We start from the raw sequence: 19118 nt of genomic DNA on the forward strand, positions 1-19118 counted from the left end.
TAAAGGGAGTTGGAAGTAAAAAGAATTCTTCACTCTGGGCAAGACAGGCAGACCATTTTACAAAGGCTTCCTATAGAAGATTCACTATGGACTTGTAAATAGTCCCTCTTAAGAATAGGTACATGGACTACCGTCTCCCACAGAGCAACTCTGACCCTCTGGCACTGATGACATTTTGAAAAAAATGTCGTAGTTGGTAAGGACTACAATAATCCATCAACCATCTTAACAGCACATATGGAAGTGTCTGGGCACCTCCAAATCAACAGAAGAGTTTTAAAGCTAAACTAGCTAAGAAGCGGGAAAAAAACTCTGATCTCTTATTTAATGGTCACATGAAACTTCCAGACTATCTGAACTAAATTAAAAAATCTAATCTAAGCTGTGTGAAAATACAAGGTTCTTAAAAATGACAGTTCCATTAAAAGTGAGGGAAATACAACTATTCAGCTTCTCACATTCATTGAATGTAAGGAAAGACAAAATATATCTTAACTTCCTTAGCATATCAATATTAATAGCAGAATACCAATATTACAGCAATATAAATATTACTGTAGAAAAAATGTAATTTTTAAAACAGCTCAAACTCATGTAAGCCATTTTATTGTACATAAAACACAATACCTTGTCAGCATGTTGCTGTTTAAAAGTGTTAAAGACAACTTCCCTTCAGCATTCAGCTGGTGCAAATTGATTTCATCTCGGAAGATATGGAATGACTCTGGGATATTCAGCTCTTCCAGTATAAATTGTGTCTCAGTGAAATAGCTAAAGTCTCTTCTTGGTATGTTCAATACAGGTAAGCAAAGAACGTCAGGAGGACTGACCTGTAACACAGGTGCACATTTGTCAGAATTGCATAAAATAAGACCCATTTTTTAATAGGAAGATATTTTAACTGAGTGTCTAATTAGAAACAGCCTGGATTTTCTGTTTGAGTTTTCCTTCCCCCTTTTACTTAATTAAAAAAAAAATTGCCTTTTTTTTTTGTTCATCTGCTTCTGTTTGCCTCCTACAGAGTAAGTGGGAAAGCCAGAAGAGAGAAAGTTTAAAGAATGAAATGAAAGTTTAAAAACTTTCTTTTTAAGAAAGTTTAAACTTTCTCTCTTCTGGCTTTCCCACTTACTCTGTGGATGGGGGTGATTTTTTGCTTCTATTCAATAAGCCACCTAACTGCTATTCAATAAGCCATTTCTTTGTATGGAGGAATACGTAGATTATTTATATTTTAAAAACGCGCCTCTAATAATAAAAAAATCATTGTTCAGGATAAAATGTTTTTACAGTAAGTTTTAATTGACTTAACAATAAGATGTCTGTAAAAACCTGGAACAAGTGAATTAAGACCACTCAGTCCAATTTTTCCATTACCTTGTCCAGAAAGTAGGCATAGGCCAAGGTAGAAATGAGCGAATCCAAATCACAGGGTTTATTCCCAAGAACAACATGGACTTTTTCCAGGCGTTTGCTCCTTTTCTGTAACAAATTACGAGACAATTGCAATGAGTGACAATGAGAAAAAAAAAAGCCAAATCACCAAGACATTCAAACACAAGTTAAGTATCAGGTGTTGTTTTCAGTTGGAGCACTTTTCAGCACTGGATGAAGGAATAGACTTACTGTGGGATCAAACATTCCTTGCTTTCACAGCTCCCAAGAAAGCCAAGAACTCTTAAGTTTCAAAAGAGACCAAACTTTAGAACCCAAATGAGGTCTGACCTGACAGAAGTCCCTTTCGCAGCAAAGTAACAGATAAGCAGCAGCTTCAACGTACATGTGTAAAAGCTTTTCAAATCTAGTAAGAAAAGCAGTCCTAAAGAATATGGAAATACACACAGTACAACACACGCATACAATAAGTAGCAAGTCATACTTTTATTTTTACCTTTTTTTCTTTACTCAGCTGAAATCAGCAAACAGACAAAGTAACTGGCTTTAACCCTGAACCTTCAGAAGCTGAACACAGCTGAAGTACCACGGGTTTTGAGTTGTTCTCACTAGCAAAGGGAACTGAGTCTGTTCTGCACTTAATAAAATCAGGAGCCTTCCAAACAAGAGGAAAAGAGAGATCTACTGTGTGAAAGCAAAATATATCAGGGAAGTTTCTACTTTTTCATAATTGCACACGCAAAATATCAGGTGACAATATTCTCTTGTGCACACCATTAATGTCAAGCTAGCTGCACAGAAACATTACAGTTTATTTTCTTTCAATGAGCTATGCTTCTTAATTGGAGAAATATACATGACTAAGCTAAGGGAGATGTTTCAGAACCAAACACATGCAACTAAATATTTTTGTTGTTGGCATTTACAGGCTGATGTACTTTTTGCTATCTTGAATTAGGATTCTGGACAGCAAAAAAGATTTCAATCTTCCAACAGAAACATATAATTGTTTTATTTTCCCCAATAATTATAAATGTGCAATTTTTTTTAAACTAACCTTTTTTCTTTGTGTCTAGCCTTAGCTCTACCTGTATATAAGGAATTAATTTAGGTCTCTTTCCCTTTATGGAAAGCAGCCATCAAAAAATACCTTCGGGTAATAAAACCAGGATGTATTTTCTTCATTCCCTGTGTATTGGAAAAGACAGTCAGCTTTCCGAAGAATACAACGACTGGAACAGATATGTTAATTTACACTCTAAGTCTTCACTAGCAACAAACTGTCTCCATTTTCCTCTTTTCAATATAATTTTTGTAATATATTCTTCTGCAGCATACATTTCTGATTGATCAGCCACCCTAAAGGATGAAAATAAAGTTCATGAGCTCATCCTTTTTTTAGTATTTTTTCAGTGAATAGAAGTCTTTTTCTTCAGGCTCATATTAACTGCATAGTAAATGACTCAGCTCTAAAAAAGAAGGAAATTGAATGAACTGACAAATTGACTACTAAATCTACAAAGTTACCCACCTCTAGGAATCCAGAGCAAACAACAATTCTAAACACTTTCAAAAATTTGCTATTCTATCTCTACATATTCGGTACCTATAAAATTAATTGCCTCCAATTGCTCAGATTCCACAAAATACTATCCCATGTTGAACTAGCAACAGTCATATGTGTTTGTGATGAACACCAGACATATTCATGTCATCAGGTACATGAGTATTTTCTCTTGAAAAATGAAGACATTTTTAAATCTGCACACTTGTTTTTACAACTCACATATTAGCTGTAGTCTCATTATGCAATTATATTGCAGTCCTAAAATCTGTAGAAAATCATGTAGGAGAACAACCAAAGATGGAAAATTGTCTTTGTCTTAAAAGCCGTTTAAAAGAAAAAGAACAATTCACATTCTTAAAAAAAAAATCAAAACCCCAAACAAATAACCCAGCATCTTTTACTCATTTGTATGCATTGGTATGCCTCACACTCTTTATTGCCTCTTCAGGAATGGGGACAGAATAATTACACAAATATTGAAGAATTCTAAGGCTGAAAGTTTCTCGCTCCTACACTTAACTTCTGAGGACATGACAAAAGCAGGACAATAAGGAGCAGAATACAAAGAGTATATAGTGGAGCATGAAGGATCTGGAGACCATCTCTCTGTAATCCAAACAGGTTAACTAGCCATCTGAGGACTGATTTTTTTACTCCAGCACACCAGAATTTCATCAAAACATATAAACCAGGACTGTGGAAGGACAGGCTATCGCCTTGGACTCTTCTCAAGAGCTTAATAAGAACTCTGAGATGGAACTTACTAAACTGAGATTTTAATATGACAGACTAACAGTGAGAGGGTGTATTTCTTGGTCAGGCTGTTAACATACTATCACTCCAAACAACTGCTTTGTTCTTCCAGAATATTTTAGCCTAAGACAAAATATGCAGTCGAGTTAACCCATTAGCTACTGTTGAAGCAATGGGAATGAAAAATAAATTTCTGAAGGCTTTCAGTGGTTTCTGTTGCACACTGCCTTTCTCTGGTCACTCCTGAGAGAATATATTTTTGTTTCATCCACTTCAATTGGTTATTTTAATGACTGTACCTCTCCCTAAGTAAGAATCTGTACATTTGCACAAAATTACTTTGTTTCAGTCACTAATCTCTCATTTTTTACTTTTTGCACAGTGATTTTGCTATGGGGTTTTTCTAATAAAATACGAAAGCTATTCTATTAATGTTAAAATACAAAGTCAGCCTGTAGGCTTAGTAAGAAATTCACATTTCTATTTTGCAGATTTCAAGACCAAAATTGGCCAGAACAAACAGCAAAGACAGTCTCACATCCTGATGTGCCTCACATCCTGATGATGTAAAACATGCTGATGAAAGAGAAAAGTGATAGTTAACATCTTGGTTTACCAGTCTGAAGAATTTTCTTCATTACAAGAAATGTAATTTTTGAAGGCATGCCTTCCAATATCAAATCATCTATAACCAAATTTATTACAAATGATAAAGTAAAACAATATTTTAAGAGTTGTAGAATACGTTTGGTCAGCTAATTGTTCTTGTAGTTCTGGAAACTCATAAAGGGAACAAAACATTACAAAGACAACCTAAAATGCCACTCAATTATTACTAGAAAGCACAAGATGATGTTTGTTACTATAACTGAAACCCTCCATTTTCTGAACAAATATTCTTATCCACATAAATAATCTCTTCTCCCAAAGTCTGATTTTATGATCCTTGCGGGTCCCTTCCAAATTCTATGATTCTATGATACCTTCCTAAAAAACTGCATAAATTTGATATAGATAGAAACAGACCAGACCTGCAGACAATCTGCACCAACCACATTTAGAAGTCTCATCCTAGTAAGTCCCATTAGAGGCAAAGTTAACAGGAAGGTTAGAACCATTGGGCTAAGCAGCAACTCCCATAAGCACATAGATGCAACTCCAACCACACATCAGCAGCTATGGTCTGAAAGCCACCACATGCAAAACTGACCAGCTGAAGACATGTCTATAGGGAAGCAACTAAACAGATACTTGCTATCTCTGACACAGCTCAGTATATTAACAATGAATTATTTATCTTATTCCCCAGTGATAACCACTAAAACAGCTCAGTGACACAAAACCCACACCAACCAATTCATATGGACAATACTTTCTACTCCAAGCATCTTTATTATTTGAACTGTGGTTTTATCTGTTGCCAGAATCATTGACAATATATTTCAATATATTTATATTTTAATAGATTACTCAAGACAGCATCTCCCTCATTCTATTTTAACACAGGAAACCTTCTTGTACCAACAATACAGACGCTCAATCTGAAATCTGTGCATCCGGTAAAAGATAACTACCAAACTGCAGAATGCCACTGCAAACATTCATCTTAGCATAAGCTATCCTAGGCCTATGAAAGCAACATTTTTAACCCTCAATCTGATTTGTAGCATCTTAGAAGTTGTAGAAGTCAGTACCTTCAGCATGACATCACCTCCTCAGATAACCATTACTGGCAAAAAGGCATCACTATCCATGGGCAAAAATCATGAAATACTCTTTCAGGAACCACCAGGTCTTGTTGTCTGTAACCACAATGCGGCTTACTACAACTTTTAAAGTAATCAAAACCTAGCAAAAAGGAGAGCTAGATGTGGATTTATGTTATGGGGAATAACTGAATAAATTGTTACAAAACTATTTATGTATTCAATAAAATTATACTTTAAAATCAATGAAGCCCTCAGAACCTTTGTTTTCATCTTTCAAGGCTTATATATGAAATTATCCTTAATAATTTAAACAGAACACTGCACAAAATAAGTGTTCCTTGCGACATACTGCCTTTTTTGTATATTTGGAACAAACATATGCTATCCCTCAATTCCCACCTCAGACAAAGGTTTTCAAAGAGCATATAAAAGAAATGGCACTCTAGCTCAGGTGACTCCCTCAGCTCTGACACACTCATATGGGAAGTCTCCCCTGTTAATTTGGTACCACCTCTTCTGAGGCTGGGGAAACTGTCTCCTCAGATTCTACGGCTGCTTGTGGTTCAGGAACCAACAGGAATCCAGCATGAGCTACTGTCTGTCATTGTGACTTCATTTATCTATTTTTTCTAGAAGAACAAGGCCCAAGGTAAGCCTTCCACTGACAGTCCTCACATGCTGTTTTAAAGATCTTAGAATCACAGAATGGTCTGGGTTGGAAGGGACCTTCAAGATCATCTAGCTTCAACATCCCACCCATGGGCAGGGACATCTTACATTAGACCATGTTTCTTCCAGCCCCATCCAGCCTGGCCTTGTACACTTACAGGGATAGGGCATCCACAGCTTCTCTGGGCAACCTGTTCTATTGCCTCACCACCATCACAGTAAAGAATTTCTTCCTAATATCTAATCTAAACCTGCCCTTTTTCAGTTAAGGACCATTCCCCCCTGTCCAATTACTACATGGCCTTGTCAAAAGCCCCTTTCCAGCTTTCTTGTAGGCCTCCTTTACGTACTCGAAGGGTGCTCTAAGGTCTTCCTTGAAGCCTTCTCTTCTTCAGCCTGAACATCTCCAACTCTCTCAGCCTGTTTTCACAGGACAGGTGTTTCATCCCTGTGATCAACTTAATGGCTCTCCTTTGGACTCACTCTAACAGGTCCATCTCCTTCTTACATTGGGGACCCCAGAGCTCCAGGTGGGGTCTCACCAGTTGAGTAGAGGGGCAGAATCACCTCCCTTGACCTGCTGGCCATGCTGCTTTTGATGCAGTCCAGGATGTAGTTGGCTTTCTGAGCCCCAAGTGCACATTGCTGAGTCATATTGAGCTTTTTGTCCACAAACACTCCCAAGTCTTTTTCCTCAGGGCTGCTCTCAGTCCGTTCTCCACCCAGCCTGTATTTGTGTTTGGGATTGCCACAGCCCAAGTGCAGGAGCTTGCACTTGGCTTTGTTGAACTTCATGAGGTCCATACAGGACCACCTCTCAAGCCCTCTGTGGCAGTGAGAGTCATCAGTGATATCTTTTTTTTCCACCCTTCCTGCTCTTCTCTTCACTGAGCAGAATTTTCTTCTGTTCTTCCCTTCTTACAGATCCAATATAGGATTTCACCGACATTTCCTCTCCCCTTATGTAGCTCCTTGAATGGCTTTTTACTATCTTACTCCTACTCAGTAATAATAACCTCCTAAAACTCTCCATATATACTCTCCAAAAATATAACTCTGGAGCATGCCCTCCAAGGGTCAACCAAGTTTACTGCTTATCTTGGAGGTCTAAGGCTGTTTCCTTTTCCACCACCTCATATAGAACTAGTTTGCACAGTCAACTGCTTGCTAATCAGCCAGCTTTGAGAAAAGCAGGCACATGGATGTGAGGCTTCCTCTTACAGGTCTTTCCAAGCAAAGACCCCAGCAGAGAAGCCCGCAACCCAGAAGAAAAAGCTTTAGATCCATAAACTCTATGAGGCTTAGCTGCAATAGGACCAAAATGTGATTAATTCCTACAGCTATCAGAGCTAAACCTAAGAGGAATCATGAACTCTCAATACCTCTAAGAATCAAAAAAATGTAAGAGGTTAATGATGAAACTAGAACTCATAAATTAAACTACATAAGAGACCAGTGACCTCTTAGTGCTGACGCTTTTTTGTTTAGCTAGATTAAAGGTAAATTGTAAAACTCTGGATGCCTGGGATAAAATGAATTAAAGAAATTATGTGTCATTTTCAGATGACATCAGTCAGGATAATTCAGTTTAGATCAGACCTACATAGATTAACATTCACTTATTGTGGTCAGAAAAGAGATTTATAAACATTGAGCTACTTCTGGAATCTATTAAGAGATCTAATTCTTAGATATTTACTACAGAGAAACTCTCATATCTGTTCAGTTTTGTTGTCTATGAACAAATAAAAGCCTTAGTATAGCACAACTGCATTTTTATGCAACTGCAGTAAAAATACCATTTCACTGCAAAGATTTTGACTAGGACATATTACCACAGTGATAGATCAAACTACAATATTCCAGTAAAAAATTACATTGTTTCTATTTTTTTTTCTTCTGTTAATACAGAATCTGAAATCATCTTGCAAAATAATAAATCCTGAAGATTCAAAATCACAGAATATGCTGAGTTGGACAAGATCATCGAGTCCAACCCTTAGACCTGTACAAGATGATCACCAAGAGTCACACCATGTGACTGAGAGTATCATCCAAACACTTCCTGAACTCTGTCACACTTCGTGCTGTGACCACTTCCCTAGGGAGCCTGTTCCAGTGCCCAATCACCCTCTGGGTAAAGAACACTTTTCTAATATCCAGCCTAAACCTCCACTGATGCAACTTCAGGCTGTTCCCTCATATCCTGTCACTGGTCACCACAGATAAGAGATCAGTGCCTGCCCCTCATCTTCCCTTCATGAGGAAGTTGTGACTGCAATGAGGTCTCCCCTCAGTCTCCTCCAGGCTGAACACACCAAGTGACCTCAGTTGCTTCTCATACAGCTTCCCCTCAAGGCCCTTCACCAAGTCTCTAAGAGGTTTATATCTTTCTTATATTGTGGTGCCCAAAACTGCACACAATATTCAACGTGAGGCTGCCCCAGTACGGAGCAGAGTGGGACAATCCCCTCCCTCGACCGGCTGGTGATGCTTTGCCTGATGCCCCCCAGGACACGGTTGGCCCTCCTGGCTGCCAGGGCACTGCTGACTCATATTGAACTTGCCGTCGACCAGGACCTCCAGGTCCCTTTCTGTGGCAATGCTTTCCAGCATCTCATTCTCCATACCTTCTAAGGTAACTCCATCTGGTTGGTGATTGCCCAGTCCTCTCATTTGTCAAGGTCTCTCTGCAGGGCCTCCCCACCTTCAAGGGAGTCAACAGCTCCTCCCAACTTTGTCAGCTGCAAACTTGCTTAGTATCCCTTTCAGTCCTGCGTTCAAGTCATTTATGAAGCTGTCAAAGAGCATAGAGCCCAAGACAGAGCCCTGTGGAACTGCACTAGTGACAGATCACCAGTCTGATATTATCCTATTTACTGTTACCCTCTGTGCTCGAACCGTGAGCCAATTGCTCACCCACCACACGATGTGTTTACCCAGCTATACATTTTGCTGGACATTTTGTCCAGAAGGATCCTGGGAGAGACAGTATCAAAATGAAATCCAAAAAGATTACATCAACTGGTTTCCCTTGATCAACTAGGTCGGTTGTCACAAAACGAAATCAGCTTTGATGAGCAGGACTTTCCTCTCAGGAGGCTGTGCTGGCTGTGACCAATAACTGTGTTGTCTTTCAAGTATTTTTCAATATTTCCCAGAATACTCTTCTCCCTAACTTTACCAGGCACTGAAGTGAGACTGACAGGCCTGTAGTTTCCAGGGTCCTCCTTCTTGGCCTTCTTGAAAATCGGAACAACATTCACCATTTCCAGTCAGCTGGGACCTCTCCACATTCCCAAAACTCTTTCTAGCATAAACAGGAACACCTACAAAATGCTGTCTCAAGGCAAAAAAAGTTATCGTCTTCCCTCTCCTTCAGACACATTTACTCCACACACTAACATTCCACAAATGCACACACAGCAGGCACACACAGCCTTGCTTTCTGAGCTTTTTGCCTCTAATTTCACTAGTTCTTCAGTCCATCAACTGCCATGAAATGACTGCATTTTAGTGCATGGGATGGGACAGTACTTGTCAAGCATAGCAATTCTTTCAAGGAAGGAGCAATATGGCTCAACAGAAGCCTATTAAAAAGAAGTTGCAGAGTCACATAATAATACAGCATCAGATACAACACTGAAAGCTTTTCCAGCCATGTGGCTGAAGCACTAATAAGACAGTATAAGCTGCACAGACACACTTAGCTTTTCTGGAAGTGCACAAGGGAAAAGCCTAATGATTCGGACAAAGGCCAAGATAGTAAAAAAAAACTGTGTTGCAATATTTAAAGTCATTTACTCACATGAGAGATGCTTTTTGTACCTACTTGGTAGGTCTGGAATTCTACCTCCAAACCGGAGGTGCAATTTAATGAGTAATCATTTTGGAGTGCATCCTGCATTTGTCTTGCCTACTACATTTGCAGTATTATACTTCCATTGGCCTGAGGGCTTTTAAGGTGATTATCCTTCTCTGTTGTCAAAGAAATGGCTTTATGCCAAGACAAAGTTAATTTGTCATGAAAAGTTCAAGTTAGTTAAATATTTCATAAGTCTTTTCAAAAGAAAGCTTTATACTGGCCTGGAAAAAAAGGAAAAAGATGGTCTCTTATCCTGATAAGTCTTTGTTTTCCTCAATTTTTGAGAACAGACAAAAAACTATTACATTTCTTTGCTCCTGTACATGTACAGTATATAATATATAGTAATTTACGGTACTAGTTGTAAAATACCTGGTTACATAAGGATTATTCCCTAAGGAACACAATTTAGTGGCAAAAACTTCAAGTGTGGCATATTTTAACCATTAGCTGTTGAATATATATTGTACAATATTGCTTTACTTAAAATAAGATAAAAAAAAGTGGAATAATCAAGAACTCAATACCATTCTTAGAAATGGCTGGATAGGCAGAAAATATCCCCTGATACTTTGCTTTGAATAAGATCTGTGACAAAAGACCATGACTAGTCTATAACAAAGATAAGGAAAAGACCTTCACACCTTAGTCACAGAATTTACCTGGGCTCTAACTGATACATGTAATTTATCCAGTCTTATTTGCACTACTCTCTGTACTTCCCACAGTAGGTTGAACACAGCCTTATGGTTATGTCTGTCTTCTGAAATTAATACTTTAAAAGCTATATTTAAGAGTCAAGTGCTTGATAAAAAGAGTTTTATTTAAAAATGTCACTTCTCAATTTCACGGTATTCCATAGAATTATACTGTTCCTTCAAAATTAATGATGGAAATGAGGCAGGTTAACTATCTAGCATGCCAGACAGACAAGGAAGTCCTATCCCTAGATTGTTCCTAGAATTTCCACAGGACAGGAACTCTTTTTTCCAGTCATTTATAATAAAGATTTGGCATGGTCAACTATTGCTGATGAGAATTCAGTTCAATATATCTGCATTATCAATAGGCCCTGATTTGGCATTCCGCAGACAGATAAACTTAACAGTGTTTATCTACAAACATCTACTCTCTTTTCAATTTTAATTAATTTTACAGCCTATAACTACATGCAAGTCTACTCTACCTGGTTTTGGAATACCTTCTCTCTAACTTATCACATACATTTATTCACATTGCAAAAAAACCAGAAACGAACAATGACTTCTACAAGCAGTTTTTATTTGAAAAAGAATAGTTGGCATAATCAAATAATGCATAAATTCCATTTAAATATAAAAAGAAGCACCACAGAATTGAGAACATAAATCAAAATCTTGTTGGCTCCTTTTAAAATTAGATTTATTCCATCAGTTGGATTGGCATTGATTTTTCATCATGTTTTATAGGCTTTACATGTTCACACTCTCTTGCTTCTCCAAATTTTTGCCTTTAGGATCAACACTTGAGAGACCACTTCTACTCAGTCACGGGGTGTATGTATACAGAATATCCGACAGTATGCGGTTTTCAAACTGAATCATACATGGGGTACACATACACACCCACAATCACACACATTTTGGAAGCTTCACTTCGTCTCCGCGTGTTTTGATTCCAACTCTGCTGTTAAACTATGGTAAAAAATGTATTAAGTCAGACAGACATTAAATATGCTTTTTCTTAGAGAATTAAAGAAATATAAGTTTTTTATGATACAACATTAAAAAAGTGATAAAAGGAAATACTTATTTTAACGACCTTAGTCTCAGTAAAGATATCATATTACTCTTCCTGCCAAGATAAAACAGGATATACTCTGCTGTTGCTGAAAGAGGAAAATGTTCCCAGCAGAATGATTATTTAAGTTTGACTCAGCAGTACTTCAACAGCCTGTCAATAGGATTCTCTATCACAGAAGTTACTGAAGTAAAAATCCAAGTTCCCTCTTCCTTTTATGCTGCATTAGCTCATTTCTTGTTCAAATTAATGCATTCTGTGGAGGATTAGTGCACTCACCTAATAACTGAATATGAGCAACACAGCATACAGCAATTTAACTCTACAAACGAACAAGTTATATTCCTGCCCTAGGTCATCTTTAGTATGTAAAGCCAGCCCCATCTTCGAATTTGCAGTTCAACTTACATTACTTCTCTTCCTTCTCTTTCCCCATTTGCCACTTAACATGCAGAGGTGAGACCAGGATACCTATCTAGTTTACAGGACTTGATAATATTCATGTCTTCGAGGAATTGTTTGGCTTACTGTAGGATCAAAGTGTTGTTTGATATATTAGAAACAAACGAGTTAAAAGTAAGGAGCACATTTACCTGAGGAGCAAAGTGATCCCATCATATTAATTGTATCAGTTCTGTGTTTTGTCAGGAGGTGACGGGTGGCAATAAGCCCCTACATCATACACTGCAGAGCTGAATGAATTATAGAGAGCAAAGAGAAAGTCTATTGGAGAAAAAAAGTTGTGTTTGTTTTGGTGAAGGTAAGGGAATGCAACTCAAATAATGCAGTTAATTTACCTGCCTCTCACAGACTTAACATCTGACCTTGGAGTGTTTGAGAAGTTTAGCTTCTTCTTTACAATGAAGGAAGCAACTTGGCAAATGAGAATATGAGTCAGTAGGCACTTGAACACTGTGTTGTACAGGAGTCCTTGGGGTTGAGCTTCATGTTTCTTATGTCAGTGTAACCCTCAGGTGACGGGCACCAAGCTGAACAGGAAACCATACCCTGAAGTGAGCCAACAGACCAGCAGAAATATCATGAATGAGCAAGAAAATCATAGCTGGAGGAGATGATCAGGAGGCCAAAGCCACTTCCACTTTTGCCTTTCTTGTTCAACAGTTTTTATCATACTATAATTCTAAAATGGCTTACTCTCTGATAAGATTGATACAGACAAGACATCTTTTTTTTGTTTGGGTTGGGCGGGGGGTGGGGTTTGACTTCAGTAATATTTTAGTTGCTCTTTCTTCTTCCACACTAAAAATCAGAAACCAGTTAACATGTACTCCTCTGTAGAGTACAGCAAGCAATACTGCTCTGCCTGCTCTAAACACCATTCCCCAAAAACTCCTTTCTTATCTTTGGCAGCTTTGTCTTCCATGAAGGAATTCTATTACTGTTTTACTCCTGTTGTCCTTGTGCTGGATAGATGTTTGGATAGATTAAAAATTGCAATATTGTGTTTGTTGGTAAAATGACAATGCACTCAGAATGAAACTTGACTTTACAAAACCAATCCTTTTTTTTTATTTTGGATGTTATGAGAAGAGAAACATACACTTCATTATGAGAAGGCACTGCCTTTTTACTCATACAGTAATTAGTTATGTCTATACCATTCAGATCTCTGAATTGCCCTCACCGTAATACTAGTATCAGAGCCATAGACATATTGCATATGAGCAAGAGAAAATCCATAATTACATTCCAGTATTACTTTTATCATGCATATGATTTCAGTGTATGTCTAATAAAATCATGTAGCTTTAACGTCTAATACTCTTTTTTACGTAGATGGTACTAAAGCAATAGAAATTTGGAAGTAGTTTATTTAGTACGTTAGGCTGGGTTCAGGCTGGAGACAGATGAAATATGTTACCTCTTGAACACATACGCAAAGGATATAATCCATATATCAGAAGTCTCCACATATGGAGTAATCCTCTTTCTCTGATCATTTGGGCTGTGTCTGAGTATCCAGTCTGTTCATGAAATCCAAACAGGTCATTAATACAATGACCCACTGAGCACTTCTTGGAACAGTGTGAAACCACCTTGGTCAATTTGCCTCAGCAAAAAATTCAGTTCAGCCGGTCACCACCACGACGACATATCTCCCCTCCAGCACAATCAAAAAGGCATAACCCAACACCTATGCTAATATTGTTGAACTTGGACCTTAACACACGCTGGTGGGATCTTCTCAATCACTCATGCTTCCTGTTGGATTGTCTGTCTTTTGCCACAGCAGAACCAGTGCAAAAATGTACTGCCAATGTCTCCAAAGTCAGACACATGAAATTTAAGGGCTGATGCTGCATTCCATTTCATCAGCTAATGCCAGTGTATTTCTTCAGAAGTCAGTAATCTAGACTTATCATATATTTTGCCTCTGCAGTCAATGTTCCTACACATCTTCCTCTTATGATGGCAAGAAGACTCCACAGAGCTTTCCAAATTGCTCTCAGGTCACAAAGTATGTTTCAGCATAAACATTAACCAAAACCTTTTCTGAATCAGGCTTCCCCATTGTAGTGGTATGAACTAAGTTTTCCTCCTGAAGCTAAGAAAGTGGTAACCCCCAAAGGGTGGTAAACCCCTGGAAGTTTTGAAGTTTTGTCCAATGGGTGCTCCTGCAAAATGTAAACATACCACAAGCAAACGGAAGAGTTGTAGTTGGTTGAAGAAGTGGCAGCCATGTTGTGAGCCATGAGGAAGGGGCTCAGAGCCCCTTGGAGGGCTCTGGCCCCCTCCCAGCCCCGGCTGGGGGGACTGCAGAGACTTGGAACTGTGTTAAACTGGACTATGTGTCTGTAGCTGTGAGTTGGGAGATGTTTCTTCACTGTGAGCAGCAGCAGCGGCAGCAGAAGCAACACTGGCCGGAGAAGGTGGCAGAGAGTCAGAAAAGATAGGATGCGGCAGAGGCATTACAGCCAAGCAGGAGAGACACAGTGTTGTCCGAAGAAAAAAAAAGAGTCAGCAGCAGAGCTACAGAGTTTTGGGGGTAAGAACTGAACCAGACCCAACCCCCCCCCCCAAACTCCTTTGAGACCTCCGGGAGAGGAGGGACATGAACTCCTGTTAAGGAGAAGAGTCTTGGACATGCAGCACTAGAGAGAGAGAGGAGCTGAGAAGCTCAAAAGCATCCTGAAGTTGGACCGGGATGGAGTAGGAATGCAGAGGGGGTGACCTTAGCTCCCCCCTCGCACTGCTGCCAAGGTGGCAGCCTGAGGCAGAGCACAGGAGCTCTGTAAAAGGGAATCTGAATTCCCTGAAGATACCAGACTTTCACGAAGACCCCCCTGCGTCTCGTGATATGACCGTGGTGAAACGACCTTTGTCTGGGGTGACGTAGCCCACGGAAGACCCCTTTGCCTGCGTCAAGGGGCCGAGGGGGATACCCCCTCGTGAGTGCTGGTAGAAATCCAGCTATCAGCTGCTGCATACATGTGAAGAAGACAGATTGCTGCTGTAGAAGATACTCCTGCTTAGAGTCTGGAAGGGATCTGTCCTTCTTCCCTCCTGGACTTTTATTTGGAGGGGAGAAGAGATCTGATCCATTGTAAATACTTATGTCATGGTAGAGATAGTTGTGATTGTGTGTATAACGTATTGTAATATTTATTTGTACAGTCATTGTAATATATTCCCTTTCCCCGTTTGGAGTCTGGTGTGTTTTATCTGGAAAACCCATCTCACATTAGGTTAGATGTGGAAGGGGGCTAGGACTAGGGAATTAAGATTTTGGAGAATCTCAAACCATGACACCCATCTATCCTTGAAGCATTAAGAAGGCATTCAAACATATTTCCTTGATACCATTTGGCTCACTGCAGATTTTTGCTGTGTTTTAAGCACACTATTGACTGCATTAAATAACCTCATAATCACATTTAAAGGCTTAGTGATCTAGTGCCACCAATACACTAAAATATATGATAACAAATGCAGTCAGCATTTTCCATACCATATGCTTGTAAATATTATTCTGCAGGGAACCAATTAAAACTATGGAAAATTTGGAACACAGGCATATGGAACAAAACAAAGCAACTTATCTTGTCACCATGGTGCTTGCTCAGTACATCAATTAGGGAATGGTGATATTATAGGACAAACAAATGTCACTTTAATTAAAGTGTGCTGAAAGGCAATATACAATAGCAATCTAAAACATTCATTTTTGCTGTGCTGATGTTAGTTTTCCTTCTAATGAGATACAACAGGTAAAACATACTCCTGTAAAAACAAAAAATCCACAAATATTCCTATTTGAAGAAATGCAACACTAGTCCTAATTTATTGAAAAAACTGCCTATTTTAACATTCAGTGAGAAAAGGGTAGGAAACTGAAATGGAGTATTTGGGTTTCCAGGAAAATATTTAAAATACTGCTAAGGATATAACATTCTTTCAGGGGAAAAATAGGTTTGAGCAGGGACTTAAATGTTTTTCTCCAAAAATGCAGTGCATCATGGAAAACACTGAATCTAGTTCTTGTATTCGTCCAGTGTAATTGACAATGTAAAAATAGTAAAAGAACTGGAAGAAATATCACTTTAAAGCAAAAAGTTATCAGGAGGTGGAATCATGATTATCTGATCCCTGAGGCAAGCTGGAAAAGACTGTAGGAGGAAAAATGCTCAAATTTGCAATTCCCATTCCTCCTTGTACTTCACAGTTCAGCACTGCAGTAGTTAAAGCCCCACAAAGCACCACAGCGCTCATTAGAGAGATTACCAAAAAGATTAAGAACCTAGAGGTTACATATTTTGGGTAAGACTCCTGCATTATTACTCCTGCATAGTGCCAATGACACCTTGAACTGACATACAGATGATGATGCTGCAAACAATATTTATAATGATGATTATTATTATCCCTCTGATGCACAACTCCATTTCACATTACTTTGTCTTGACATGGAATATATGTGTAACCGAGCCATGTTTAATTTAATGCACTTGAACAACTGGTACAGAAAAAAAAGAGGGAACCAATTGTGTTAATCCTGTTGGTCATCAAGTAACGTTACAGCACAGCTAAGATCCGTCAAGAAATACAATACAATAAACACCTCTGTCTCATACAGAATTATAACCAGATTGTCACTAGCTACTAAAAAAAACCCACCTTGAATGGAGGTGAAAACTTCAGTAATGGTAAAGCCTATTGATTGCACAGACAGACTTTTATCTATCAAGGTAGTTCAATATCATCTCATAAAAGATACATTATAGAAAGATGAACCATAGAATTAGAGAGTATAAAGTATTAAAATTACCTTTATGGTAAGCATATCAACTATTGCCTTAAAAGTGCGGAAAACATTAGACAAAATATTTAAAGTGTAATTACAAAGTAAATTCAAGGATTGTTTGTATTATAAAACAATTTCTTTAAAGGTATCACATTAATTTCAATTAAAAAATGGTAAGCACTAACAGAATATAAAAGTAACAAACACAACTAGCAGAGATTTTTTCATTTCAGATTTGGCTCAGTTTCATTCATTTTGATTAAAGTTTTCACAATGTATTATTTCAAATTTTATTAAGCAGAATGAAACAGTAGATATAAATTGACAAATTCACATATGAAGAGACACTAATGACTGATTAAGATATCTTCCTCAATGACAGTTTTGCTGAATCCTCTTAACACCAAAATGGGCAATTCATCATCCCTGCCAAATCTGCTGTCCTAGCTAATTCAAAAGACAAGAAATACTTTAGAAAAAGATATGGTTACAACAAATTACATTAACATTTCAACTTTACCTTTCAATATCTTCTCGTTCTATATTGAACATGCTACGATGTATTTTTAATCTACGTAAAACACAGGTAACTGTGCCTTCCCCCACACAGGGACTTGCTAGATTTTCCCCAGTAGTAAAGGTCTTGGTTTCCAATTGAAGAGCATACTGTTAGGAAAAGCAATGTTCATTGACTTCTATGCCTGCTGTAGTTAAGAACAAAGAGTACAACGGTAAGGAGAGATATGTAAGCTAGTAAAGAAAATCTGCTTACTCTGAATTACTTCCACTAAACCACAGAGCTCTGAGCTTGTTTAAATTCTGATTCTGAGGGTAAAAAATATCCGAGAGCACAAGATCCTTCCTAGGTCCTAAATCTCTGGGGGTGACCTCAACCAACCAACCAACCACAACAACAAAAAACACTAAAAAATCCCCAAATCAAAGTAAATAAAAAGGACAAATCTAATGCAGAAGGCTGATCACAGCAGCCAGACCCACACTTTCCTACTGGTAAAGTCTGAGACCACTGGTAGGGCATCTAGAATTGTAATTCAACCCTACTTTGGCAACTAGCAACACAACTTACTCCACCACATGGACAAGCGTTATGTGCCAATAAGACAATTCCTGTGTCTCCAATTATGAGAATGCTGCAACACATGAACTACAATTTCTCTGTATCCTCAACAAGTTCAAGGTGTTAAAGGGATTCACTGCCCTTCCAGATACTGACCAAGCATCCAGATTAACACCTGTTACCACAGGAACAGTGGTAACATTAGAAACTTTGATGTCATGGCTTTTCAGTGTAAGGTCACCCTCTGTTCTCAATTTGATATTTCTTTAGCTTATTATTTCTGCTTAGTTAATTGTATAAATCTCAACAGATCAGAGGACCACTACACAGCATTTTGTGTAATACAAGCACTTATCACTGAAAGAACAAAAGGAAAAACTGCGTAGTTTTCTTTCCCTTATACGGGAAGCATGTACTGGCCTTGTGATGCTGTTGAAAAGGGTACGTGTTCAGTGTTAATGGAATTAGGAAAGTCTGTTAAAAATAAACACAGAGTAATTCTTTCCTTTCTTTTAGCAGCTAAATAGAACAATAATTTCTCTTAGGATCACTCAAAGAGGATATGGTATAATGGCAACATAATTATACACAGTCATATTTGAACATTTAATCTCTAGCTGTAGATAGAGTTTATACGTATAAGCACCAACATATACTTGCCACTCCTGAATAAAAAAAGCACATAATGTCTTAAAAAAAACATACTGACTTAAGAGAGATTTGAGATGTTCCACTGCATGATTATTGAAATGTTATTAGTAAGACATTTTCAACCTAAGGCGACTGAAGGCCCACACCAAGACCTTAAACCATCTTGTCCAGGAGCTGCTCTATGCTGATGACACCACCCTTGTTGCCCACACAGAAGCAGCTCTGCAGTGTTTAACATCCTGCTTTGCAGATGCTGCTGAGCTCTTTGGGCTGGAAGTCAGTCTAAAGAAGACAGAAGTTCTCCATCAACCTGCACCTCATGAAGTCCCCCATCATCCCCACATCGCCATTGGCCAATCAGAGCTCAAATCAGTCCAGCAGTTTAATTACCT

At 38.4% G+C, this 19118-nt stretch overlaps 1 protein-coding gene across 6 annotated transcripts in view; it reads right to left on the bottom strand.

Annotated features, from left to right (window-relative positions):
• Positions 1 to 19118, bottom strand: part of PRUNE2 (prune homolog 2) — a 148545-nt gene that overhangs the window by 106473 nt on the left and 22954 nt on the right. For all 6 annotated transcript variants that reach the window (XM_017806206.1, XM_017806208.1, XM_017806207.1 and 3 more), the window contains exons 2-3: positions 1375 to 1479; positions 628 to 830 (exon numbers count right to left, since the gene is read on the bottom strand). In XM_017806206.1, the coding sequence (XP_017661695.1) occupies positions 628 to 830; positions 1375 to 1479 (308 nt within the window). The remainder of the gene's footprint in view (positions 1 to 627; positions 831 to 1374; positions 1480 to 19118) is intronic.

This window comes from Lepidothrix coronata, unplaced genomic scaffold (genome assembly GCF_001604755.1).
Source record: "Lepidothrix coronata isolate B3197 unplaced genomic scaffold, Lepidothrix_coronata-1.0 Scaffold14, whole genome shotgun sequence".
Lineage (NCBI taxonomy): Eukaryota > Metazoa > Chordata > Aves > Passeriformes > Pipridae > Lepidothrix > Lepidothrix coronata.